We start from the raw sequence: 21,499 nt of genomic DNA on the forward strand, positions 1-21,499 counted from the left end.
TGCACTTTATAAATTAACATGTTCAATAACTAGAAAATAGAAGATGAATGGTAGAAAAAGTGTAATTATCTTATTTTCAAACATGGAATTTTACAAGATTTGGAAGATAAATCATTGGCCTAATTTTTGTTGGATTCCAATTTCAGTTTGCACGGTCTTGGAACCCATTGAGTCAATCCTTGTTCCCCTAGACTAGACTTGTGAAATGGCAACTTAGGAGCCCATTTTGCTACTTTTAACTTGTATTTTTTTTTTATTTATATAGGATAAGTATTGAAAATGTAACTTAGAAATAAAAAATAATTGGAGAACGAACAAAACTCATATATAATGTTCTTGTAATTTACAATAGCTTTACAAGGCCAACAAACAATCAACTAATACAAAAGACTCTTTTTAAGAACTTCACTTTCCGGGGACGAAGTTTGTGGCAAAGGCCCAGGCATTGTTGTTAACTGGATCAGCAAGGTGGTCAGCAAGGTTCTCCAATGGACCCTTTCCGGTGACAATTGCTTGAACGAAGAAACCAAACATGGAGAACATAGCAAGTCTACCATTCTTGATCTCTTTTACCTTGAGCTCAGCAAAAGCCTCTGGGTCTTCAGCAAGGCCCAATGGGTCAAAGCTACCACCGGGGTAGAGTGGGTCAACAACCTCACCAAGAGGCCCACCAGCAATACGGTAACCCTCAACGGCTCCCATCAACACAACTTGGCAAGCCCAAATAGCTAAGATGCTTTGTGCATGGACCAAGCTTGGGTTGCCCAAGTAGTCAAGTCCACCCTCGCTAAAAATTTGTGATCCAGCCTTGAACCATATAGCTTCACCAAAATTAACACCATTACGGGCCAAGAGCTCTGGGAAGACACAACCAAGAGCTCCAAGCATGGCCCATCTGCAGTGGATCACCTCCAACTCACGATTTTTGGCAAAGGTTTCTGGATCAGCAGAAAGTCCAGCAGTGTCCCATCCGTAGTCACCAGGGAACTCACCAGTCAAGTAGCTTGGGGCCTCACCAGAGAACGGTCCCAAGTACTTGACACGGTCAGGACCGTACCATGGGCTGCCAGAGGAGGCGGGCTTTGCCTTGGTAGCAGTCTTCCTCATGGTGACTCTTCCATTTCCAATGATTTCAGAGGAAGATGGTGAGAGTTTTACCGCCTTTCCGACAAAAGAAGAAGAAGAGAGAGACATTGTAGAAGCTACCATTATAAAAGTAAGAAGAAAAACTTTTGAATAGAGCTACTACGCAAGAAGAAGAGTTGATTTTGTTTATTTGAGTTTCAAGAACCTTGCCTCATCAAGTGCATATAAAGGACTTGGAAAGACCAGAGTCCTTATCCTAGAATATCATTATCTGATTTTTGATTGGTGGATAATATATTTTATTTAACTTGATTCATGTCCATTTGGCAAAGTTCAACACCACTAAATATGACTAGATGAAATCCAACCCAATGCAAAATTTCCTCTCTTGTAGCCAATATGAAGTTGCCAAATGGATAGTGGATTATTGCAAAATCCACTTGACTGTTTGGCTTGCTTATGAAGTAGGAACATTTATACACCACTTCATGTGAGAAAATAAGAACAACTCCTATTTTTTATTTTTAAAAATTGGACTAAGTTCCCATGATTAATAATTGGATGCTACAATTCAAGGTTTAACTTGGATGATTCATTGTAAATTTGTAAAGGAGGTTATAGAACATAGAAGGATAAGTTGGTGCACTTAAACTTGTATTATCATGATTATGAATTAGTGATTTTTTTTTGGACGGAGTCATTTAGGAGAATGTATTAGTTTTGATATTGTTTATTTGGTAGTATTTAGTATAAGATATGTATGTATAGGGGCGGTTCTCCGAACCCCCTCGGCAAAAAATAATGTTGTATATTTAAGGTATTTTAAAGATTCTTTATGTTTATATATTGATTTTGAAGCTCCGAAATGTAAGATAAGAGATTGACTTATTAGTGGTTGAAGGGTTCAAAACTCACGTTGAGGTTCCAAGTTCAAATCTTGAACCCCTTATTTGAAATTCTGGATCCGTCACTATGTACGTGTAAAGTAGTGGACTAAAATAATTCCTAACTAGTTAATTTCAAAATTTATCCTCAATTTTTATTTATTAAAGGATATTATTAAGAAAATTACATTTTTATTCTTGATCGTTCAGATATTTCGTTAACATATATTATAAGTAAAATTACATTTTTATCCTTAATTATCGACCACAGGACTCTCCCGAGAAATATGAAAAAAAGAAATATACATATAGAGAGACATGTGATATCGCCCTAATTCATAAATAAAAGTAATCAAACTTTAGGGCAAAATCTCAAAAAGATGTTGAAACAAATCGTAAATCGAGTTTCCGGTGTATCGGCGGTGAACCTGTGGCGGTGGCGGCAGCTATATCATTACAATGATCATCGGAATGTTGGTGAGGGTGTTGCCGGAGCTCCGGTTTGTGAGGATATGATGAAACCTCAAATCAAAATCGATGATGAGATGAGGAAATGGATGGAAGATTATTTTAAGGGTGGTATTCCATGTATAAGTCTTGTCGCATATCAGCCTAATGCGAAGATGATAGTGGATGAAAAGACGGGGAAAATCGTAAATATAGTTGGTTTAGAGACTAATGTTGCTTATTCCTACTTCGTTAGAGTATGTTCTCTTTTTCAAATTGTTTATCCTAATCGAATTTGGTTTCCTATCATGTTGTTTGTTATATAATCAAAAGTATCACGATTTATCGAGTTTGATACATGGTGTTCTAGTTTCCTACATGAAATGTAGGAAAATAGAACATTTAATAGTTGAATGATCCATAAATCAGTGGTAGTGGCCTGCTCTGTTGTTCTTACCTAGGGTGTTATGTTGCTCGGACGCTTCAAAAATGTCCAAAAGTAATGTATTTTTGGAGGACTGAACATCTGTGGGGAAACATTGATTAGATAGGTTATCAGAACAGATCTATTGGCACCTCCAAACTTTAGGTGTCACGTCAACTTTGGGTCTCTACGATATAGTGAGGGTGATTGAGATGTCTAGATGTGCATTTTTAAAGTTAGAATGTTTAGGTGTCAGTTTAGTTTAGGCCAAGTTAATGTATCAATGTATTATGCCATATAGATTAACAGGTAGTCTTGGACAGTTGATTTTTCTTAGTTATTCGTTTCGAATACAACTTTTACTTTCCCTCCTTACCCAAATTTTAGTGAATGATCCACGAATCAGTGGTAGTGGTCCTGCTCTGTTTATTCTTACCTGAGGAACCTATGTTGCTCAGACTCTTCAAAAATGTCGAGGTATTCACGAGGCACAATGAGGAAGAGTGGAGGTGTCTAGATGTGCATTCTCAAAATCGGAGTACTAGTTTAGGCCAAGTTAAGTTGTCTGACAATCTATGTATATTACGCCATATATCTTTGGCCTTCTCTTTTTCTGTTGATGCATGTGCTACATGCTTGAAGATTAACGGGTAGTCTTTCATATTTCTAAATTGAGATGTAGTGTTAAACATATCTGACTTTACTACAGGAAGATAGGAAACCATTTTTCCATCGTCCACCTGTTCGATTGCAGTATGGCAGGATGCTTGCTGACGATGCAATTACGGCTGCTCTGAAGGATCATGAAGCGAAGAAGACGAAATTCAGTGACCATTCAAAGAATGCAGTTGATGCTTAATTTACTAGTTGATGCTTTCGTGCAAGGAATTCATAAATGTTAAATTAGCTCTATGACTGTTTGCTGTATAGTAAATTATGTGAACATATTACAGTTAATTGCTAGGATGATTCAATGTGTTGTTATTTATGGATTGATCTACTTTGGTATATACCTATTTACAGATGATTTACCTCACGTTTATGATATTAATCTAGGGTGGTTCACATGAATCAGGAATACATAGACAAATCTTGCTCACTTTCTTCTCATATCTCACTCGTACATGCGAATCACACTAGATACACGTATATCTAGTGTGATTCACATGTATCAAGGATACATAGACAAATCTCGCTAGCCTCCCTCCCATCTCGCTCGCGTATTTGGTATCCCGGATACACGTGAAATACATGTATATAGTGTAACTCACATGTAACTGACTTGAAATTTGGTATGAAATTATAAAATAGTAAGATAAAATGAAAGTGTTTCAAACTTAGGGGGAATTAGTAAATATGGTAGGAATGTCTGTGTAATTAGATGGTTTCTCCCAAAAAAATTCATTACTAGTTTCTTGATACACAGTCAAAGATTTGATTATCCAATACATTTTTTTCTTTCTTTAGAAAAAGAGAAATTAAATTATTAGATTCTAAAATCCGTTTCTTCGTATCTTCGAAAGTTAGATTGTTTAAAGTTAAATGTAATGTTCTTGTATAAGAGCCCGTTTGGATAGGCTGAATTTCAAGCGCTGAAATTTTATTTATGAGGAATATAAACAATTATAAAGGATAAAACATTAAAAGAATTAATTAAAGCAAAACAACTTTCAAGTCAGAGTAAGCCAAAAGCGAAATGGTGCTACTCCATCTGTTCCAATTTATGTTATGCACGTTTTTTTAGCATGTCTCAAATAGAATGTCACGTTTTACCTTTTATCAAATGATTGGAGGACAAACAATACTCATATATATTATGTTCTTGTAATTTACAATAGCTTTACAAGGCCATCAAACAAACAACTAATCAAAGAGACTCTTTTTAAAAACTTCACTTTCCGGGGACGAAGTTTGTGGCAAAGGCCCAGGCATTGTTGTTAACTGGATCGGCAAGATGGTCGGCAAGGTTCTCCAATGGACCCTTTCCAGTGACAATAGCTTGAACAAAGAATCCAAACATGGAGAACATAGCAAGTCTACCATTCTTGATCTCTTTTACCTTGAGCTCAGCAAAAGCCTCTGGGTCGTCGGCAAGGCCTAATGGGTCGAAGCTACCACCAGGGTAAAGTGGGTCGACAACCTCACCAAGAGGCCCACCAGCAATACGGTAACCCTCAACAGCTCCCATCAACACAACTTGGCAAGCCCAAATGGCCAAAATGCTTTGTGCATGGACCAAACTAGGGTTGCCCAAGTAGTCAAGTCCACCCTCGCTGAAAATTTGTGATCCGGCCTTGAACCACACAGCTTCACCAAATTTGACACCGTTACGAGCCAACAACTCGGGGAAAACGCAACCAAGAGCTCCAAGCATAGCCCACCTACAGTGGATCACCTCCAACTCACGATTTTTGGCAAAGGTTTCTGGATCAGCAGAAAGTCCAGCAGTGTCCCATCCGTAGTCACCAGGGAACTCACCAGTCAAGTAGCTTGGAGCCTCACCGGAGAATGGGCCCAAGTACTTGACACGGTCAGGACCATACCATGGGCTGCCAGAGGAGGCAGGCTTGGCCTTGGTAGTGGTCTTCCTCATGGTGATTCTCCCATTTCCAGTGATTTCAGAAGAAGATGGTGAGAGTTTCACTGCCTTTCCGGCAAATGAAGGAGAAGAGAGAGCCATTGTAGAAGCTGCCATTATAGAAGTAAGATGAAAAAACTCTTGAATAGAGCTACTACACAAGAAGAAGAATTGAATTAATTTGTTGCTTGAGTTTCATGAGCCTAGAACCAACAGTATTTAAATGACTTGGAAGGACCAAAGTCCTTATCCTAGAATATCACTATCTCTTTTTTCATTGGTGGATAACAGTTTTTTAACTTGGTTCATGTCCATTTGGCAAAGTTCAACACCACTAAAAACAATGTGTTTTTAATTTTAAAAAAAAAAATCTAACCATTGCAATTTTCTTCTACTTACAACCAATCCAGAGTCGCCACGTATGATAGTGGATTATTGCAAAATCCAGTTTACCAAGAGCAACTACTGGCCATGCAATATTTCATATACTTCTGTAATTGGCTGGCCTATCAAATAGGAAACTTGTTTATGAGTGGTGTATATTCCTCTTCATGTGAACAAAATATATATATATATATATATATAAAGTATGGATCTAACTTATGTATATAATGATATGATAAGATAATGATACCAAATAGTTAATAAAAACAATGATTTAAATCCATATATATATATATATATAAGTGTATGGATCTAACTTATACTATATATAATGATAATATAAAGAATTTTTACAAGAGTAATGATTATTTTGGTTTCTAAAAGATATAAGAGAATTGCTTTCAAGTCTTTTTAATTTAAACAATTTATAATTTTCTTGTACTGTGACATAGAAATATATTAAATTTTCTTTTCTTAATACTAAGTTACAACTAATTTTAATCCTTAGCAAAAGTATCCTTATAATCTCCAAAAAAACATTACTATATGTATCACAAAGTTACAATTAATATTTAAAAAGTGAGTTAGTTCATTACTTTCTTATATAATCATGAAATTGCAAATGTAATAAAATTTCTTTTCAAATTTTTGAGTCTTTGGTCAAATGACTGTAGAATTTTATTTGATATTGTAGTTTTTTGAATTAAATTACTTAAAGTTTATTATCTACCAAGAAGTTTTTTTTAAACAAGAATCAAGGTATTGTATTACAACAAATGGATAACATTTTATTAACTTGAAAGAAATTTTAGATTATATAATGAGATATTGACTCTTCGTATACAAACCTATAAATTATTAACACGTACAAATGACTAGTTCTATAATAAAAATAAAGTTTTGGGAGGTTTTTGACGCTTAAAACATGTGTTTTAGTAGTCTTATGCTTGAACGGGTTACCCACCTTTTGTTTGTAAAATATCAGAAATAATTAAACTTGTTTCAATTTTTTGTTTTAAGTACATAAATAACACTATCTAAATAAGATTTTGGTAAATTTATCGCAAACGCGCTACCAATAATGTAAACCCTATGCCAAACAAAGATTTGTTTTGAATATGCGATTATAATAGATTTAATATTCATTTGGCTGATCCTAGCTAACTTAAGTATAACTACTCTTTTGGGAATGAATCCACCTAAATTGACAAAGAAAAAAAACAACCTAACATAAGTATAACTACGACTATTTTTGGGAATGCATCCACTTAAATTATCAAGAAAAACATGTGACAGACATCAGTAATCTAACTAAATACTCTTCCATCAAAGATCAATTCTAACCTTAACCAAGATAATTTTCATATTGGAAGACATGGTTAGATGTCATAATGATGTGAATTGCATATTGTATTTATGTTCGCAACCGATCCTTCGATATGTAAATTTAAATAAAATATATTACAAAATATATAAAATTAAACAATTGGTTCTAATATATTTAAATTTATTTTCGTAATGTCAAATTTCGTATTTCTAATCAGCAAATTAATTTTTTTGTGAATACTTTTATAAAACAAAATATATATATATATCTTCTTGTGTATTTGATTCATGAAAAGAACGAAAAAAGGTAACTGAAAACTACACAATTATTGGAGACTAGATTAAATAGGGAATTTTCGCAAATAGTCACTATAATAAACTTAATTATGCTTCATAGCTATAGTTTGTATAATTACGGGTTGTAGCTACAGTTTGAGCTATCTCATTTGTATAATTCGCGGGTGAGTTTATATAATTTAGCGGGTATTCAAAATAGCTTTACAAGGCCATAAAATAATAGTGTAGACTCTTTTCTAAGAACGAAGGCCAGGCATTATTGTTATCATCGGGGTAGAGTAGTAGGTTAACAACTTCATCGAGAGGTCCACCAGCAACACAGTAATTCAAATACACACCTAGTAAAGGAGTGAAAAATAGAGAGATTTTTAATAGAAATATATGTTTTAAATAAAATTTACATGACACAAATCTAAATTAATCCGTCAGTATTCCGAATACACAGCTATTGAGATGGGCCAGCCATAAAGAGGGTGCGAACTATTGCATGGCCATGATTTTTTAGATGTGAATTTTGTAATAGTCTTCAAATCAAACACGTGGCAACTTTGGATTGGCTATAAGAGAGGAAATCAACATTTGGTTAGATTTTTTGGACATAATAATGCAGTAGTTAACAAAATGTCATGCACCAATGAGAAAATAGATAATGATATTCTAGGATAAGGATTTTGGTTCTTCCAAGCGTCATTTATATATTGCAAGGCTCATGAAACTCAAGCAACAAATCAACTCTTCTTCTTGTGTAGTAGCTCCATTTAAGAGTCTTCATTCTACTTCTATAATGGCTACTTCTACAATGGCTCTTTCTTCCTCTACATTTGCCGGAAAGGCGGTGAAACTCGCACCATCTTCTTCTGAAATCACCGGAAATGGGAGAGTCACCATGAGGAAGACCGCTACCAAGGCCAAGCCTGCCTCCTCTGGTAGCCCATGGTACGGTCCTGATCGTGTTAAGTACTTGGGCCCATTCTCTGGTGAGTCTCCAAGTTACTTGACTGGTGAATTCCCTGGTGACTATGGATGGGATACTACTGGACTTTCAGCTGATCCTGAAACTTTTTCTAAGAACCGTGAGATAGAGGTGATTCATTGTAGATGGGCCATGCTTGGAGCTCTTGGTTGTGTCTTCCCTGAGCTATTAGCCCGTAACGGTGTTAAGTTTGGTGAAGCTGTATGGTTCAAGGCTGGATCCCAAATTTTCAGTGAGGGTGGACTTGACTACTTGGGCAACCCGAGTTTGGTCCATGCACAGAGCATCTTGGCCATTTGGGCTTGCCAAGTTGTGTTGATGGGAGCCGTTGAGGGTTACCGTATTGCTGGTGGGCCTCTTGGTGAGGTTGTTGACCCACTTTACCCTGGTGGTAGTTTCGACCCATTGGGCCTTGCTGACGACCCAGAGGCTTTTGCTGAGCTCAAGGTAAAAGAGATCAAGAATGGTAGATTAGCTATGTTTTCCATGTTTGGATTTTTCGTTCAAGCTATTGTCACCGGAAAGGGTCCATTAGAGAACCTTGCCGACCATCTAGCTGATCCAGTCAACAACAACGCTTGGGCCTTTGCCACAGACTTTGTGCCCGGAAAATGAACTTCTTAGAATAGAGTCTACGCCATTATTTGATTGTTTGATGGCCTTGTAAAGCTAGATATTATGAATTACATCAACATTATAAATGAATTTTGTTTGGTTCTCCAATAATTTTATATTTCTAAGTTGCATTTTATGTACTACTCATATAAATCATACACAAAAGTGGCAGTAATATTAGTCTCTCAATTTGGCTATTCACAAGTCTTGGAACAAAATTGCATCAAATTGGTTCCCAGTCACAAACAAGTAACTGCAGAGCAGAGCAAATTAAAATCTAAAAAAGAGGCCAGTATTTTTTATAACTGTGAAATCGTTATCTAACGATTTCATTTTTCTTAGCACGTGCTCATGTACGTGCTTGGTGATTAACGAACCCCAGTACCATAAAAAGCAATGTCAAGATAATGTTACACGACGATGTTACAGAGCCAATTTCATATCAAATTTTCAGGTAAATTAATAAGCATTTAGTTCAAAAAAACAATTATGATCTGTAAATACATCTTATAATTCTTAAAAGCAAGAATATAGGTTATATCATTTCTCTGTTCTGCAACTTATTGTTTTGTACCTTAGAATTCTTTGTTGTCTGAATGAATGGTTAAAAACATATTTAAACTATCATTTTAAAGTAAGTTTCATACCATAACCATCAATTGTTCTCTTTACTTACCTAAACTATCACTCCTTTTTGTATTAAAACAAACTTCAATGCTGAGTATGTCAAATATGTGATCTCAATCGACAACAGTCACGTGTAGCCCAACTTAGGATCAATGTGATGAGTGCTTTAATACAAAGGGACTGATAATTGAGATATGAAACTCGGGAAAAATGATAGTTTAGAAAGGTAAATAGAACAATGGAAATAAACTGAGATTTCAAACTCGGGAAAAATGATAGTTTAGAAAGGTAAATTGGAAATATAATTGAGGTATGAAACTCGCCAAAAAAGTTATAATTTGGTATGTTTTTACCATTATGCTGTTACATGGATAGCACGAAATATGTAACTGAGAACCATAAAATTGAACAAAATTCATATATAATCTCCAGTTATAATTTACGTTTTACAATGGCTTTACTAGGTCATTAGCCAATTTATACTAGAGGAAACTCATTTCTTAAAAAATCACTTTCCGGGGGCAAAATTTGTGGCAAAGGCCCAGGCGTTGTTGTTAACTGGGTCGGCAAGGTGGTCAGCAAGATTCTCCAATGGACCCTTGCCGGTGACGATAGCTTGGACGAAGAATCCAAACATGGAGAACATAGCAAGTCTACCATTCTTGATTTCCTTTACCTTGAGCTCAGCAAAAGCCTCAGGGTCATCAGCAAGGCCTAATGGGTCGAAGCTACCACCAGGGTAAAGTGGGTCAACAACCTCACCGAGAGGCCCACCAGCAATACGGTAACCTTCAACAGCTCCCATTAGCACAACTTGGCAAGCCCAAATGGCCAAGATGCTTTGTGCATGGACCAAACTAGGGTTTCCCAAGTAGTCAAGTCCACCCTCGTTGAAAATCTGGGATCCAGCCTTGAACCATACAGCTTCACCGAACTTGACACCGTTACGAGCCAAGAGCTCGGGGAAGACACAACCAAGAGCTCCAAGCATGGCCCATCTACAATGAATCACCTCCAACTCTCGGTTCTTAGAAAAAGTTTCAGGATCAGCTGAAAGTCCAGCAGTATCCCATCCATAGTCACCAGGGAATTCACCAGTCAAGTAACTTGGAGACTCACCAGAGAATGGGCCCAAGTACTTAACACGATCAGGACCGTACCATGGGCTACCAGAGGAGGCAGGCTTGGCCTTGGTAGCGGTCTTCCTCATGGTGACTCTCCCATTTCCAGTGATTTCAGAAGAAGATGGTGAGAGTTTCACCGCCTTTCCGGTAAAAGAAGAGGAAGAAAGAGCCATTGTAGAAGTTGCCATTATAGAAATAAATGAAATACTCTTGAATGTTGCTACTACAATGAATGAATATTTGATTTGTAACAAGTATATTTAAATGACTTTGAAGGACTAAGTTCTTATCCTAAAATATCATTATCTGTTTCCTCATTGGTGGATGACAATTTGTTTAACATGACTAGATATTTTTTAGATACATTATTATGTCCAAAAAATCTAACAAAATGTTGATTTTTCTCTCTTACAGCCAATCCTGAGTCGCCACATGTGATAGTGGAATATTGCAAAATCCACATCTAAAAAAATTATGGCCATGCAATAGTTCACATATTGTATGAGTGGTGTAACCTCTTCATAACAATAAGACAAATGAAAAAATTGAAATTATTTTCTAGCAATTATTTCAATGACTAATTTATATTCTGAATGTCAATTAGGAAAACAGAATAATAACAAAAAATTACAGAATATGAACCGTAAAAAAAGTTACTTATTAAATCTATTATAAGAATACGAACAATATTTATTATCTAAATAATAATTCTTACAGTAGTATCAGTCATTTATCCATTTTCCTTCAGATTTCATCAAGTGGTTATGTAATATATTTTATCATTGGATTACGGGAAAAAAGTACATATACGAATATACTTTACGATTAACATCAGTTAAAAAGAAAATTATTTTTACTTATTTACAATTGGATGCTTCAATTAACATTTTGCTAATTAAAGTGTATTGAAGAAGGAGAAGAGAACAACATTCTAAAGGTTCTTTTTTCTATAAGAACAAAACACAATATTTAAAGTCGTGAACATTATTATGACGAAAATCAACGGCAGTCCTTCGATTTTATTATTAATTATTTTATTAAAACAAAGTATAAGATTGATTTTTGAAGTGTAAAATTACAATTGAAGAATACAAATAAAAACAATGAAAATATTTTATCGAAGAGCATGCGTGGTTGAATGATAGAACTATCCAAAGCCAAAAAATATCTAAATTCGATTCCAAGTAACCACATTTGTTATGTATATTTCTGAAAAAATCAATACTCTCCGTTGGACTTTTAAAATCGATTGACAAACAAGGTCGATTGTCCCTCAATTTTAACCGACCATGTCTCTCGGTTTCACGAAAACGATCAAAGTAAAACCGGCGATATATAGTCTATTGATTTGGTGTTGTTTTTTTTAAGTTGTCCATTGATTTTGACAATAGATTTTGACCCACTTTTTAGTAGAAAATAGAGCGGTGAAAGACACGTCATATGTCTTTGCCATGTCATCTGCCACGTCAGATACATTTTAATTATTATTATTATTGTTGTTTTTTTCACACTTTTGATAATCTCTTTCTAAAACTTAGTTCCTAAAATACCTTGAGTTTCTAATTTGATGGAATAGTTTTCTAGTAATTACCGACTTTCCTAATTTTATGTAATTTAAAAACTCCTATAGTAAGGAATTTTCTGTTCACTTTGGTTTTTTACATGATATGCAAATACATACTACTATTGTAAATTGTAAATATAAAAATATATGGAACTATATAATTATTGGAGACCAAATAAAAATTTCATATATAATCTCCTGTAATTTGCAGTAGCTAGCTATACAATGGCCTATCAAACAAACAAATACTAGAAGAGGCTCTATTTCAAGAAGTTCACTTTCCGGGGACAATGTTTGTGGCAAAGGCCCAGGCATTGTTGTTAACGGGGTCAGCAAGGTGATCGGCAAGGTTCTCCAATGGACCCTTTCCTGTGACGATAGCCTGAACAAAGAATCCAAACATGGAGAACATAGCAAGTCTACCGTTCTTGATTTCCTTTACCTTGAGCTCAGCAAGCCTCTGGGTCATCAGCAAGGCCCAATGGGTCGAAGCTACCACCAGGGTAAAGTGGGTCAACAACCTCACCGAGAGGCCCACCAGCAATACGGTAACCTTCAACGGCTCCCATTAGCACAACTTGGCAAGCCCAAATTGCCAAGATGCTTTGTGCATGGACCAAACTAGGGTTGCCCAAGTAGTCAAGTCCACCCTCGTTGAAAATTTGGGATCCAGCCTTGAACCATACAGCTTCACCGAACTTGACACCGTTACGAGCCAAGAGCTCAGGGAAAACACAACCAAGAGCTCCAAGCATGGCCCATCAGCAATGAATCACCTCCAACTCACGGTTCTTAGAAAAAGTTTCAGGATTAGCTGAAAGTCCAGCAGTATCCCATCCATAGTCACCAGGGAATTCACCAGTCAAGTAACTTGGAGATTCACCAGAGAAAGGGCCCAAGTACTTAACACGGTCAGTACCATACCATGGGCTACCAGAAGAGGTTGGCTTGGCCTTGGCAGCGGTCTTCCTCATGGTGACTCTCCCATTTCCAGTGATTTCAGAAGAAGATGGTGAGAGTTTCACCGCCTTTCCGGCAAAAGAAGAGGAAGAAAGAGCCATTGTAGAAGTTGCCATTATAGAAATAAAATGAAATACTCTTTGAATGTTGCTACTACACTGAATGAATATTTGATTTGTAACAAGTATATTTAAATGACTCTAAGGACTAAAGTTCTTATCCTGAAATATCATTATCTATTTCCTCATTGGTGGATGACAATTTGTTTTACATGACTAGATATTTTTTAGATACATTATTATGTCCAAAAAATCCCACAAAATGTTGATTTTTCTCTCTTACAGCCAATCCTGAGTCACCACGTGTGATATATAGTGGAATCTTGCAAAATCCACATCTAAAAAATTATGGCCATGCAATAGTTCACACAATTCATTGTATGAGTGGTGTAACCTCTTCATAACAATAAGACAAATGAAAAAATTGAAATTATTTTCTAGCAATTATTTCATGGACTAATTTATACTCTGAATGTCAATTAGGAAAACAGAATAATAACAAAATTAAATTTAGAAAAATACATTTACCAATCTTTCCAAGAAAAAAATTTACAAAATATGAAACATAAAAGAAGATAATTATTAAATCGATTATAAGAATACGAACAATACTTATTATCTAAAGACTAATCATATAGTAGTATCGGTCATTTATCCATTTTCTTTCAGATTTCATCAAGTGGTTATGTAATATTTTCTATCGTTGAACAGGATCGACGTTGAAGTGTAAAATTATAATTGAAGAATATAAATAAAAATAAAGAAAATATTTTATTGTAGAGCATGTGTGATCGAACGATAAAATTGTCTTAAGTCATAGAATATATCTAGATTCAATTCCAAGTAGGTACATTTTTATGTATATTTCTAAAAACTCAACACTGTTTGTCGGACTTTTAAAACCAATCGACGGACAGGATCGATTATCCCTTAAACAGACTCTATTTGTCGATTTCATAAAAAACGATGAAGGATAAATTAGTGATATATAGTCTGTTGATTTCACGTTGCTTTTTTTAAGTTGTTCATTGATTTTGACAATCGATATTGACCCATTTTTTAAGTAGAAAGTAGTCTGGTGAAAGATACTTTACATTTATCATAGGTTTTTGCCATGTCATTGCCACGTCAGATACATTTTAATTTACTTTTTTCCCTTTTTTTCACTTTTTGATAATCCCTTACTAAATCTTTGTTCCTAATATACCTTGAGTTTCTAACTTGATGGAATAGTTCTCTAGTAATTACCAACTTTCCCAATTTTATGTAATTTAAAAAGTCCTATAGTAAGGAATTTTCTATTCACTTTTACTTTTCACATGATATGCAAATACATACTGATATTGTGAATTGTAGGTATAAAGATATATAGAACTACATAATTATTGGAGACCAAATAAAAATTCATATATAATCTCCTATAATTTACAGTAGCTAAATTGGCCTATCAAACAAACAAATACTAGAAGAGGCTCTATTTCAAGAAGTTCACTTTCCGGGGACAAAGTTTGTGGCAAAGGCCCAAGCGTTGTTGTTTACTGGGTCAGCAAGGTGATCGGCAAGGTTCTCCAACGGACCCTTTCCGGTAACGATAGCTTGAACAAAGAATCCAAACATGGAGAACATAGCAAGTCTGCCGTTCTTAATTTCCTTTACCTTAAGCTCAGCAAAAGCTTCTGGGTCGTCAGCAAGGCCTAATGGGTCGAAGCTACCACCAGGGTAAAGTGGGTCAACAACCTCACCGAGAGGCCCACCAGCAATACGGTAACCTTCAACGGCTCCCATTAGCACAACTTGGCAAGCCCAAATGGCCAAGATGCTTTGTGCATGGACCAAACTTGGGTTGCCCAAGTAGTCAAGTCCACCCTCACTAAAAATTTGAGATCCGGCCTTGAACCAGACAGCCTCACCAAACTTAACACCGTTACGAGCCAAGAGCTCGGGGAAGACACAACCAAGAGCTCCGAGCATGGCCCATCTACAATGAATCACCTCCAACTCACGGTTCTTAGAAAAAGTTTCTGGATCAGCTGAAAGTCCAGCAGTATCCCATCCATAGTCACCAGGGAACTCACCAGTCAAATAACTAGGAGACTCACCAGAGAATGGGCCCAAGTACTTAACACGATCAGGACCATACCATGGGCTACCAGAGGAGGCAGGTTTGGCCTTGGTAGCGGTTTTCCTCATGGTGACTCTCCCATTTCCGGTGACTTCAGAAGAAAATGGTGAGAGTTTCACCGCTTTTCCGACAAATGTAGAGGAAGAAAGAGCCATTGTAGAAGTAGCCATTATAGAAGCAGAATGAAAACTCTTGAATGTACAAAAAGAAAAGTTGTTTGAGGTTTGAGTTTCATGGGCTTTGCACCAAGTGTATATAAATGACTCAACAGGCCCAAAATCCTTATCTTTGAATACCATTATCTGCTTTTTCATTGGTGAATGACAATTTTGTACTAGATTTTTTTTAAAGATACTTTATAAGTAAAAAATCTAACTCAATGTTGATTTCATCTCATGCAGCCAATCCATGGTTGCCACGTGTGATTATAGATTATTGCAATATAATATCCACGTGACCATACCATAAGAGTAGCACATGGCCATGCATTGTTCAAAAACAACTGTTTATTTGAAATGAAATAGAAATAGGACCACTTGTGTGATTTGCAAATAGACAGTGAGACAATGTACAATAACTTTTTTATATACATTTGAAATGAAATAGAAATTGTTTTAGGGTTACGGAAGATAGGTAGAATGAAAATAGTATAAAATGTTATCAGTTCAATAAAATTTGTGAACAATTGAATAACATATGCAGGTTTTGTCAATCTGACAGAACTTGTAAATAACTTGTATTGAAGTTATGTACGATCGTCATAATTATTGTGAATTAACCATTAATGCCAAATTAGGAAATGTCAAGCATAACTTGTGAAAGATAAATTTCTCATTCTTTTGTGCGGCATAACTTGTGTGAAGAAGTTATGTAAACAACCTTAAAACACATTGTATGCTCGTTTTGACATAAATCTCAAACAACCTTAAAACACAAGAACCTATGGGTAACTCGATAGGAATAAGAAGAGAAAGATAGAATCATTGTCGTACTAAATCGTTGTCAGAAGACGTAAAGTAAGGTTTCAAATCACATTGTATGCTCGTTTTGACTTTGATTGATTATTGCCAAAGGAATAATTCATTGTTAGGTCTTACTCTGGGTGTGTACTGTGTAGCTGACAGTGGCAGTTATTTTCTTAATATCGATTATTATATTAGATCGATAGCTAACAAAATAAATAAGTTCCTTCGAGAATGTCAATTACTAGGTAAATCATCCAATATATATATATATATATATATATATAAATAGCACCTACCGGACGAAGAAATTTCTTGAATTGAGTTCGATGTAGAAGGTTCAAGCAAGGGATGTAGATTCAATAATTAATTACTATAACAGTATATGATTGTGAAATTTATCACTACCATGTAAAAATGCATATATTATTAAACTGTTTAGTCATTATTAATAACATAAAGAAATTAATCATTCATTTTCTCTTGTCTCCATTTTTTCAATTTCTTACTATTAATTATTTAGATTTAATCAATAAACACTAGGTCTTAACCATATGGTTAGGATAATCTTCTGTTTTTTATTTTTAAATGATCGCCTAGTTATAACCAATGTTACATAATTTAACATTGAAGATGGACACAAGATAAAACTTTGTAGTTTAGCCTGATGGCAAAAAACTTCATATATAATCTCTAGTAATTTACAATTGCTAGGTTTAAAAGGTCATCAAACAGTAAGATACTAGAAGTAACATTTTCTCTCTCAAGGACTTCACTTTCCGGGAACAAAGTTTGTGGCAAAGGCCCAAGCGTTGTTGTTAACTGGGTCAGCAAGGTGGTCGGCAAGGTTCTCCAATGGACCCTTTCCAGTGACGATAGCTTGAACAAAGAATCCAAACATGGAGAACATAGCAAGTCTACCGTTCTTGATTTCCTTTACCTTGAGCTCAGCAAAAGCCTCTGGGTCATCAGCAAGGCCCAATGGGTCAAAGCTACCACCAGGGTAAAGTGGGTCAACAACCTCACCAAGAGGTCCACCAGCAATACGGTAACCCTCAACGGCTCCCATCAACACAACTTGGCAAGCCCAAATAGCCAAGATGCTTTGTGCATGGACCAAGCTTGGGTTGCCCAAGTAGTCAAGTCCACCCTCGCTGAAAATTTGGGATCCAGCCTTGAACCATACAGCTTCACCGAACTTGACACCGTTACGGGCCAAAAGCTCAGGGAAGACACATCCAAGAGCACCAAGCATGGCCCATCTGCAGTGGATCACCTCCAATTCACGGTTCTTGGCGAATGTTTCAGGGTCAGCTGAAAGTCCAGCAGTGTCCCATCCATAGTCACCAGGAAACTCACCAGTCAAGTAGCTTGGGGCTTCCCCAGAAAATGGGCCCAAGTACTTAACACGGTCAGGACCATACCATGGGCTACCAGAGGAGGCAGGCTTGGCCTTGGCAGCACTCTTCCTCATGGTAATTCTCCCATTTCCGGTGATTTCAGAAGAAGACGGTGAGAGTTTTACCGCCTTACCGGCGAAAGTAGAGGAAGAAAGAGCCATGGATGAAGCAGCCATTATAAAAGTAGAATGGAAACTTTTAGAATGTACAGAAAGAAGAGTTGATTTGAGGCTTGAGTTTCTTGGGCCTTGCACCAAGTGTATATAAATGACTCCACAGGCCCAATACCCTTATCCTTGAATATCTATATCTCTTTTTTCATTGGTGGATGACATTTTGTATATTTGTCCATTTGGCAAAGTTCATTAAACATGACTAGATTTTTTTAGATACTTTACATATTTAAAAAATCTAACCCAATGAAGATTTTCTCTATTACATCCAATCAATAGGTGCCACGTGTGATTGTTGATTATGGCTATATAATATCCAATTTGTTCAAACACTTAAAATTTATTGCTGACATATGAAATAGGACCACTTATATGTGTGGCAAATTGACAATGAGACAAAATAAGAAAGAAACTGAACTTAAGGTAATGCAAGTTCAAGTGTCCCAACAGCTAATTAAGCTCCAATGAAATATGATTTGATTTTTGTGTGAGATACTAGAGGTAAGTTAAACAAAGATGGTAAGAAGTCTGGCTAGTTTTGTGAAAAATCATTAACAATTGACGATACGTGTAAACTTTGTCATCAATTCGACAGGTGAATAATTTTAATAAAGTTATGCTTGTGTCCATCATAACTTGTGATAAGACAAGTTTTGCTTATGAATTTGTCAATAATTTGTATTAAAGTTACGACTAGTATGACATATCTTGTGAAAGCTTAAATTTCCATTCTTACGCCCGAGCCGGCATAACTCTTGTGAAAAAAGTGATGACCTGCTTGTGAAAGTTATGAACTTGAAGGTTATTTTGTTCATTCATAGAAGTTGTGAATAATTTAATTCAAAGTTTTGACATGTCTGTCGTTCATAGGACGATTAATACTCTAAAAGTCAAATAGAAAAATAGGAGAACAATAAGAAAACTAAACGTATGTAATTGTTTTCTTTCATGGAGTTAAATTAAGAGGAAACTTTAGTATACTATAAAGCCATATACTAAGGTTATTTAAGTGGCTACAATAATTACGATTTAAGAACTTCTACAAGAACAAATTACATATTAATTAAGTGGATAGAATAGTGAGATTTCACTGGTTACATTGTTGTTGTACCATTCTGCCTGCTAATTTACCAACATGAATGAAATATACACCATGTATATACTGATAGTATATATGTTATGTATATTATAAGTGTAGTATATGTATATTTAGTATAAAATATAACAACCACCTATACACTTTGTACATATTTTGTAAACTGGTTGGTCAAAGTGTTTTGAGTAACTATAACGTTCCTTAAAACAAACTTCTTAATATTTATTTCATTTTTATTGATGAAGAGTGTTTTATTAATTATTATCAATATTGCTTAGAATATCCAACACTCAACAGTTAGAAACTTTATCATTTTATGCATTTTAAAAACCTCTATTGTATAGTGCACTTGTATATTGTTAATAATCAAATAATTTTAAGAAATTAAGTTGTATATATTGTTACTATAAAGAATTTGTTATACTATAAGGTCATCTAAAGATATTTACAAGTAAACTTCTTTAGAATAATATGGAATTTGTAATCTTAATAATATGGAATTTGAAATTTAAGTTTACATGCTACAAAAAGATAAATATGAAAAGATTCACATGTTCTTCATTAATCCAAACTAATTTACACCACATTAGTGCATTACAATCTCTTTACTGAACCCATTGCCCAGAATGCTAAAAAAATTGACCCCTTCTATAGATTCATCACTCAAAACCTAAAAACTCATCTCACACTACTTGAAGATTAGAGATCTATTTTTGTTACACTTATTTTCCGGGAACGAAGTTTGTGGCAAATGCCCAGGCGTTATTGTTAACTGGGTCGGCAAGGTGGTCAGCAAGGTTCTCCAATGGACCCTTTCCGGTGACGATAGCTTGGACAAAGAATCCAAACATGGAGAACATAGCAAGTCTGCCATTCTTGATTTCCTTAACCTTGAGCTCAGCAAAAGCCTCTGGGTCATCAGCAAGGCCCAATGGGTCAAAGCTACCACCAGGGTAAAGTGGGTCAACAACCTCACCAAGAGGCCCACCAGCAATACGGTAACCTTCAACGGCTCCCATCAACACAACTTGGCAAGCCCAGATAGCCAAGATGCTTTGTGCATGGACCAAACTTGGGTTGCCCAAGTAGTCGAGTCCACCCTCGCTGAAAATTTGAGATCCAGCCTTGAACCATACAGCTTCACCAAACTTGACACCGTTACGGGCCAAAAGCTCAGGAAAGACACATCCAAGAGCTCCAAGCATGGCCCATCTGCAGTGGATCACCTCCAATTCACGATTCTTAGCGAATGTTTCAGGGTCAGCTGAAAGTCCAGCAGTGTCCCATCCGTAGTCACCAGGGAACTCACCAGTCAAGTAGCTTGGGGCTTCACCAGAGAATGGGCCCAAGTACTTAACACGGTCAGGACCGTACCATGGGCTACCAGAGGAGGCAGGCTTGGCCTTGGCAGCAGTCTTCCTCATGGTGATTCTCCCATTTCCAGTGATTTCAGAAGAAGATGGTGAGAGTTTCACCGCCTTTCCTACAAAGGTAGAGGAGGAAAGAGCCATTGTTGAAGCAGCCATTGTAAAAAGTAAAATGAAAAACTCTTTGAATGTACAAAAAGAAGAGTTGATTAGAGGCTTGAGTTTCTTGGGCCTTGCACCAACTGTATATAAATTAGAAATAGACTCCTTAGGCCCAATATATCATTATCCCTGAATATCTGTATCTGATTTTTCATTGGTGGATGCAGTATCTAACCTTTTGGTGTTATTGTCCATTTGGCAAAGCTCAACACCATTAAAGATGACTAGATATTTTTAGATACATTATGTATACAAAAATCTAACACATTTTAGATTTCCTTTCTTACAACCAATCCAGAGATGCCACGTGTGATTGTGGATTACTTCAATATAATATCCACTTGACCTAAAACATAAGAGTAACTAATGGCCATGCAATAGTTCACACACTTGTGTGTAAAATAGGGCCACTTTGAATGAGTGGCAAATTGACAATGAGACAATAATGTTTGAATTTAATTCACATATTGTATAGGCTCTTCGTGAAGATGTATGGAGGTGGGGGGAAAGTGGAAAATTAAATTTTCATTCATGTATATTCAAATTAGCAATAGTAACAAGAATTAAATAAAAAGGACTGATTAATTTTGTATCTTTCATTTTCACAAAAAAAAAAAACTCATAGAAAAGGTCATGTCATATTTCAATATAAACTTTATATATTTTTATTAAATAAATTGACTTTATATACGCCATATGATTTTCCAACTATGGAGCCTGAATAAACCTCTTCCGCTCTTAACTCTGTCTATAAACAGTTGTGGGGCGACAAGTTTATACAAAAGAAAACAAAATATGTAATATTAGAATATAACACCTAAGATTTGAAGTGAGTTTTAAATTTATGACCTCACTCGACTTTTTCTTGT

At 35.7% G+C, this 21,499-nt stretch overlaps 5 protein-coding genes and 1 pseudogene across 5 annotated transcripts; 2 read left to right on the forward strand and 4 right to left on the reverse strand.

Annotated features, from left to right (window-relative positions):
- Nucleotides 1-303: 303 nt before the first annotated feature.
- LOC125859197 (light-harvesting complex I LH38 proteins-like) lies at nt 304-20,682 on the reverse strand. The gene is made up of 5 exons (XM_049538901.1): nt 20,328-20,682; nt 17,373-17,708; nt 4,737-4,900; nt 3,541-3,634; nt 304-1,242 (listed from the first exon to the last, which is right to left on the reverse strand). The coding sequence occupies exons 1-5, from the start codon at nt 20,625-20,627 to the stop codon at nt 406-408; spliced, it is 1,731 nt and encodes a 576-aa protein (XP_049394858.1). The 5' UTR covers nt 20,628-20,682; the 3' UTR covers nt 304-405.
- LOC125858131 (iron-sulfur cluster assembly protein 1-like) lies at nt 2,312-3,708 on the forward strand. Its single transcript, XM_049537816.1, has 2 exons — nt 2,312-2,674; nt 3,551-3,708. The coding sequence occupies exons 1-2, from the start codon at nt 2,351-2,353 to the stop codon at nt 3,698-3,700; spliced, it is 474 nt and encodes a 157-aa protein (XP_049393773.1). The 5' UTR covers nt 2,312-2,350; the 3' UTR covers nt 3,701-3,708.
- LOC125858123 (chlorophyll a-b binding protein 3C, chloroplastic-like) lies at nt 8,150-9,125 on the forward strand. The gene has a single exon (XM_049537808.1). The coding sequence runs from the start codon at nt 8,211-8,213 to the stop codon at nt 9,012-9,014; it is 804 nt and encodes a 267-aa protein (XP_049393765.1). The 5' UTR covers nt 8,150-8,210; the 3' UTR covers nt 9,015-9,125.
- On the reverse strand, nt 9,961-10,993 carry LOC125858125 (chlorophyll a-b binding protein 3C, chloroplastic-like). Its single transcript, XM_049537810.1, has one exon. The coding sequence runs from the start codon at nt 10,951-10,953 to the stop codon at nt 10,150-10,152; it is 804 nt and encodes a 267-aa protein (XP_049393767.1). The 5' UTR covers nt 10,954-10,993; the 3' UTR covers nt 9,961-10,149.
- LOC125858127 (chlorophyll a-b binding protein 3C, chloroplastic-like) lies at nt 12,491-13,458 on the reverse strand (annotated as a pseudogene).
- On the reverse strand, nt 14,674-15,708 carry LOC125858126 (chlorophyll a-b binding protein 3C, chloroplastic). Its single transcript, XM_049537811.1, has one exon. The coding sequence runs from the start codon at nt 15,638-15,640 to the stop codon at nt 14,837-14,839; it is 804 nt and encodes a 267-aa protein (XP_049393768.1). The 5' UTR covers nt 15,641-15,708; the 3' UTR covers nt 14,674-14,836.
- Nucleotides 20,683-21,499: the final 817 nt, after the last annotated feature.

Source organism: Solanum stenotomum, chromosome 3, assembly GCF_019186545.1.
Source record: "Solanum stenotomum isolate F172 chromosome 3, ASM1918654v1, whole genome shotgun sequence".
Classification (NCBI taxonomy): Eukaryota; Viridiplantae; Streptophyta; class Magnoliopsida; order Solanales; family Solanaceae; genus Solanum; species Solanum stenotomum.